Genomic DNA, 5,528 nt, shown 5'->3' with positions numbered 1-5,528 from the left:
CTCTCCAAATCACGGGTGCTCCTCAAATCATGGATGCTCTTGCCATCAGGAGTGCTCCCTGGATCAAGGGTGCTCCTCAAATCATGGATGCTCTTGCCATCAAGAGTGGTCCCTGAAGCAGGAGTACTCCCCGAATCAAGTGTGCTCCTCAAATTGTGGATGCTCTTGCCATCAGGAGTAATCCCTGAACCAGGACTGCTCCTCAGATCAGGAGTGCTCCCCGAATCAGGAGTGCTCCCTGAATCATAAGTGCTGTCCACGGAGAGCGGCCCCAAGGCAGGGCAGGCCAAGTCCCCCCTCACTGTCACCCCAGGGTGGCCCCTGCCTACATGGGGGCTCAGTTTCCCATTTCCTGTCTCCCCGCCTGAAGGAGAGCTGGGCAGGACCCTGACCCCATGTCTGACCTCAGTCCCACAGAACAACGAGAAGCTCCAGGAGAGCCCGTGTATCTTCGCCTTGACGCCAAGGCAGGTGGAGCTGATTCGGAACTCCAGGTACCATGGCAGCCCGGACACTCCCCTGCAGATGAAGGGCCTGGGGGACAGGGGGAGGCTGGGTTAGGGGGGCCACCAGTGACTGATGCTGGTCCCAAATTGGCCAAAGCAGTGGCGGGGAGAGGGGAGTCAGCGTTCCAGAAAACCGCGTCCAGTGTGCACTGGGCATCGAGCTGCAGGTGCTCCAAGAGAGGGATGGTTGTCCCCTGAGCAGGGATTCCCCTTGGCACTGCTGGCATGGGGGCCGTCCTGTGCACTGTGGGGTGTTGAGCAGCATCCCTGGTCTCCACCCACTCAATGCCAGTAGCACCCCCACCAGTCATGACACCCACAAATGTCCCCAGACATCACCCAGTGTCCCCTGGGGGCAGAATTGCTCCGAGAGAGAACTCCTCGGTTAGGGGCTTCCTCTGACCCCCCCCCGCAGAGACTCTGTCTCATAATCATCTTTCCTACTGACGTGCTAGGACGCTGCCCACATTTGAAGCCACACACTGAGGGGGAGGGATCAAAAAAAACCTGTTGCTGTGGGGTCGTTGCGACTCCCAGCGACCCTGCAGGACAGAGTGCCACTGCCTCACGGGGCTTCCAAGCAGCAGCTGGTGGATTCAGACTGCCGGCCTGGCGATGAGCAGCCAAGCTCTTAACCACTGCGCCACCAGGGCTCCGAGGGGGACAGAGAGAGGAGGGGAATCACCTGGGAGTAGCCTCCGCTCTCCTTGGGGGAGGGGTCCACATGGCTGCTGGGCCTCCTTCCTGACCCCCTCCCCTCTCCACAGAGAGCTCCAGCCGGGGATCAGAGCTGTCCAGGTCGTGCTGAGGTAAGCACAGGTGTACGTGCAGCCCTGAGGGCCCTCGGCTGCTCTGCTTCCCTCCCTGTGGATGGTCCCCTGCTGCCTTCACCCCCCCCAAGCCCATGTCCCACGTGCAGCCAGGCAGAGCCCCTGGCTCCCTCCCTTCTCCTGCCCGGAATGAACATGCCACTGTCCACCCAGCCCCAGGCCAGAAGCCTGGGATCCCCTGTGACCCTCAGATCCTCCAGCATCGAGATACCTGAGCCCAGCCCTGGCTCCCATGCTCCACGGCCCCTCCAGCCCCCCTCACGGCAGCGGCGCAGCATGCCTCCTCTGCCCGTCCCCTCAAGGCCCGGTGGTGCTTGTCCTTGCAGAATCTGCTACTCAGACACCAGCGGCCCTCAGGAGGACCAGTACCCACCCAACATCGCCGTCAAGGTCAACCACAGCTATTGCTCAGTCCCTGTGAGTCTGCCCGCCTGGCCAGAATATGCCAGGATTAGTGTCTTCCGAGTCCACGGATCTGCTGCCAGGGTGGGGGGCTTTGGCTGCAGGGTGGGGGGCCGGGGGAGAGCCGCCCTCCCCCCCCCCACCAGTGGAGTGAGCCGGTGTGTGTCTGACCCCAGGGCTACTACCCCTCCAACAAGCCGGGCGTGGAGCCCAAGCGACCTTGCCGGCCCATCAACCTCACCCACCTCATGTACCTGTCGTCCGCCACCAACCGCATCACCGTCACCTGGGGCAACTATGGCAAGGTGAGCGCGCCCCCGCCCGGCCTCCCCCAGAGCCCGCGCCGGGGGTCCCTGCCCCCCCTGACACTCCCCTCTGCCCCCAGAGCTACTCCGTGGCCCTGTACCTGGTGCGGCAGCTGACCTCCTCCGAGCTGCTGCAACGGTTGAAAACCATCGGGGTGAAGCACCCAGAGCTATGCAAGGCGCTGGGTAAGTGCGGTGCTGTCGTGCGCCGTGATGGGCGGTCACGGCTCCGGCCCTGCCAACCGTCCCTCTGTGGGGTGTGGGGTGTGGGATGCTGGCCCGGCCTTCCAAGAGCTGACATCTGCGGGGGGAGGGCTGCCGTGGACTCAGGGTTCCCAGGGGCACAGCTGTGGGACCCTGGGACTGTCAGTACGCCCCAGGACAGTGCCTGCATTGGCGGGCCGAGACACCCACGTGGCTGAGCGGTCAGGGGAGGTCCTTGGAGGAGGCAGGAGGAAGCAAGGCAAATGCAAAGGCCCTGAGGCAGGGACAGCATGGTGGGTTCAGAGAAGTGTGGGGACAGAATCCATGGGCGGCGAGGCAGGGAGGACTGCTGTCAGTGCTGTGGGGTTGGGGCCTTGTTCAGCCCCGGAAGGGCTGAGGAGTGCGGAAGGGCCTGGGGGATTGGTGTTCTCAAGGCCCAGACCTGTGCTGCCTGGCTGGGCGCTGCAGCCACGGGCCGGTCCTCTGGGTACCTCAGTGTGCTTGTCTGTGAACTGCGGTGGCTGCCGACAAGGAGAGAGACGCGTAACGGTGCAGTGTCGTGGGGTGGGCCCTCGGGGTGTGGCTCTGGACAGGCAGCTGTAGCCAACGGCTGTGGGCCCCAGGGACCCCCAGGCCGGTCCCACCAAGTTAGGTGTGTATGGCCTCAGGCAGGAGTGGAGACCAGTCCGTCCGCGTGAACCCGAAGGAAGTGCTGGCATGAAGGGGTGGCCCTGGTGGGTACCCAGTGCACGGATTCCCCCCAGGGTGGGAGCCGATGGCTACCTGTTCCTGGCCACCCTGCCCTGGCCATGGCCCCCCAGCTCCCGTCACCCCTGACTTGGCGAGGGGTTCCCACTTGGGGGCCCCACAGGGTGACCTCTGACTATACCCATCTGAGCTTGGCCAGCCCTGGAGGTGGGGGCCTGGGGACATAGAGCAGCAGGGTTAGGGCTCAGTGACCCTCTGTCTCCCTCTCCCCTCAAAGGGCCCTTTCTTCAGCCTCCACCTGGGGACAATGGCGATCTTGACCAGCGGGGGCGGGCTCCCCGTGTGCCCACAGGGCTGATTGGCTGGGTGGCAGCGAGTGCAGCCACGGTTGGGCAGGGCTGACCTGGGTCTTGCAGGCCCACAGCCAGGCTGTGGAGCTGGCTCTCTTGGGGGCCTGCCTTAAGTCTTCCTCAACCAGCCAGGGCCCAGGGCGCCGGCCTAGAGCCCTGTGTTGCTGGCACCTTCTAGTACCTTGGGGACTGGAGGGTCGGAGGTCCTCTCCGGATAGGCTGGCCTGGAGCCGGCACTTCTGCACCTCCGTTTCTCTCCACTGGCAACCAGGAAGTCCTGTTGTTTGTCTCACCCACGCTCTTCCTGCTGCACACGTCTTTCCGTTAGAGGAGGAGAGGGAGCCAGGCCTGGCCAGAGAGACTCAGTCAGCTGCCCAGCATCTTTCTGGTGTGGCTGAGGCCCGTGGGTCCACCATCAGCACTTGTTAGCCAGAGAGCGGGAACCAAAGGGTATACAGTAGTTCATACTCAGGTGTGAATGACTGATGTGACCTTGGCATGGAATGCAGGGAGAGGTGCAGAAAGAGGAGGCAGAAGTGCTGAGGGACCAGGAGGGGTCGGATGAAGGGTGGGGGCATGGGCAGTGGCCACAGGGGAGGCCGTGGAGGGCTACATAATGGGGAGCAGCAGCCATGAGGGGGCTTTGGGGGCAGGGCCAGGGGGTGGCACCCCTTCCCACTTGGCGTTTCGTCCGTGTCCCTCGTGGCCCTGCGCACGGGGGCGCAGCCCATGCGTCTCATCGTCCTGAGAGTGGCTTTGGTCTGGGAGGTGGATGTCCGGGCACCGTATGGACTGTTCCCTGCCTGTGAACTGGGGCGTGGGCAGCGCCCACCTCGCCAGATGCCGCCGGGGATGGGGGCAGGTAGGGTGTCCCCACGGGCATCTTGGTGCAGCCCCGGCCCCCCATCCGCCCGGCTCCAACGGCGCCCGCCCCCTTCTCCACAGTCAAAGAGAAGCTGCGCCTGGACCCTGACAGCGAGATCGCCACCACCGGCGTGCGGGTCCCCCTCATCTGCCCGGTGAGTGCCCCCCACCGCTCCCCCTCGCGCGGCCCGTGGTGCCCTCTCTTCCCCCACCTGGTGGCTCCCTGTCCCCCCACACTGGGCGGCGTTCTCGGCGGTCGCCGGGCTCACTGAGGGCAGGGATGGTCATTCTTTGGTCCTCGCGGCGTCCCTGATGGTCCAGAAGAGGCCCGGGGCTGGGGGCTACGGAGTAGCAGCCTGTCCCACTCTCCCCCCGCCAGCTGGTGAAGATGCGGCTGTCAGTGCCCTGCCGGGCGGAGACCTGCGCCCACTTGCAGTGCTTCGATGCCGTCTTCTACCTCCAGATGAACGAGAAGAAGCCCACCTGGATGTGCCCTGTGTGTGATAAGCCAGCCCCCTATGACCAGCTCATCATTGACGGGTGAGTCAGGGGCAGGCACAGTGGGCCCCACCTGCCTGTCTGGGCCCTGCTGTAGAAGAAAGGACAGACAGACAATTCCTGGGGTTCCCTGTTGTTTCTGATTTTATAGAGATGCTGGATAGTTCCACAGTGCAGCCTGAGCTCTCTCAGCAGGGTGTCACAGACAGGCATATGGCCACGGGGCTCGGGAAGCCCCGGATTACCAAAGAGACGATTTCTTCCCGCAGGACTTCTTAGCGCCTCCCCTGAGCAGGAGGCAGCCCTTGTGGCTTAGGGTCCAGAAGGTGGGCCTGGACTCGGGGTTCTGTCATTGTTCCCTGTGGCCTCGGCTGTGTGGTTACCTCTGAGTCTCGGTGCCTGCTCGCGGAGTACAGGGCCCGCCGGAGCCCCGGCCTTGAGAGGTTGCTGCGTGGACTTGGGAGCTACTTCCCGAGCAGCGTCCACGCAGAGAGCACTCAGGCTTAGTTGTCCCTCCAGGCAGGAAGGACAGAAGCCTCCCCAGAGGCCTGGCCACACTCACTTGTCCCCCACCGTGGTGGCGCCGAGCATAGCAGCCGGTAGGGGCCACGCCGCGGCGATGGAGGAGGAAGCCTTCTCACCCCTGGAGAACTTTCCTGGGGTTTTAGGTTTCCAGAAACTGGACTCCACTGTCCACAGCACCTGACTTGGCTCCTGCCAGGCCCGGCTGCACCTGCCTGCTGTCCCCGAGCCGCTGGGCAGGGGCACGGGCGGCCTACCTGGGCAGCAAGGGGCACGCTGCTGACTGCCGTGTGGCGCCGCCGGCCCCGTCCTCGGCCCTCAGGGGACCCGAGACGCGGG

The 5,528-nt window shown here is 64.4% G+C and overlaps 1 protein-coding gene across 1 annotated transcript in view; it reads left to right on the top strand.

The window, feature by feature from the left end:
• PIAS4 (protein inhibitor of activated STAT 4) overlaps positions 1-5,528 on the top strand; it is a 21,554-nt gene that overhangs the window by 13,109 nt on the left and 2,917 nt on the right. Inside the window, exons 2-8 of the mRNA XM_004378463.2 lie at positions 410-494; positions 1,274-1,315; positions 1,663-1,753; positions 1,915-2,043; positions 2,124-2,229; positions 4,251-4,324; positions 4,549-4,709. Of these exons, the coding sequence (XP_004378520.2) occupies positions 410-494; positions 1,274-1,315; positions 1,663-1,753; positions 1,915-2,043; positions 2,124-2,229; positions 4,251-4,324; positions 4,549-4,709 (688 nt within the window). The remainder of the gene's footprint in view (positions 1-409; positions 495-1,273; positions 1,316-1,662; positions 1,754-1,914; positions 2,044-2,123; positions 2,230-4,250; positions 4,325-4,548; positions 4,710-5,528) is intronic.

This window comes from Trichechus manatus, unplaced genomic scaffold (assembly GCF_000243295.1).
Source record: "Trichechus manatus latirostris isolate Lorelei unplaced genomic scaffold, TriManLat1.0 scaffold00057, whole genome shotgun sequence".
Taxonomy (NCBI): Eukaryota; Metazoa; Chordata; class Mammalia; order Sirenia; family Trichechidae; genus Trichechus; species Trichechus manatus.
Note: the sequence above shows the minus strand (reverse complement) of the source record. Positions and strands in the feature narration are given on the sequence as shown.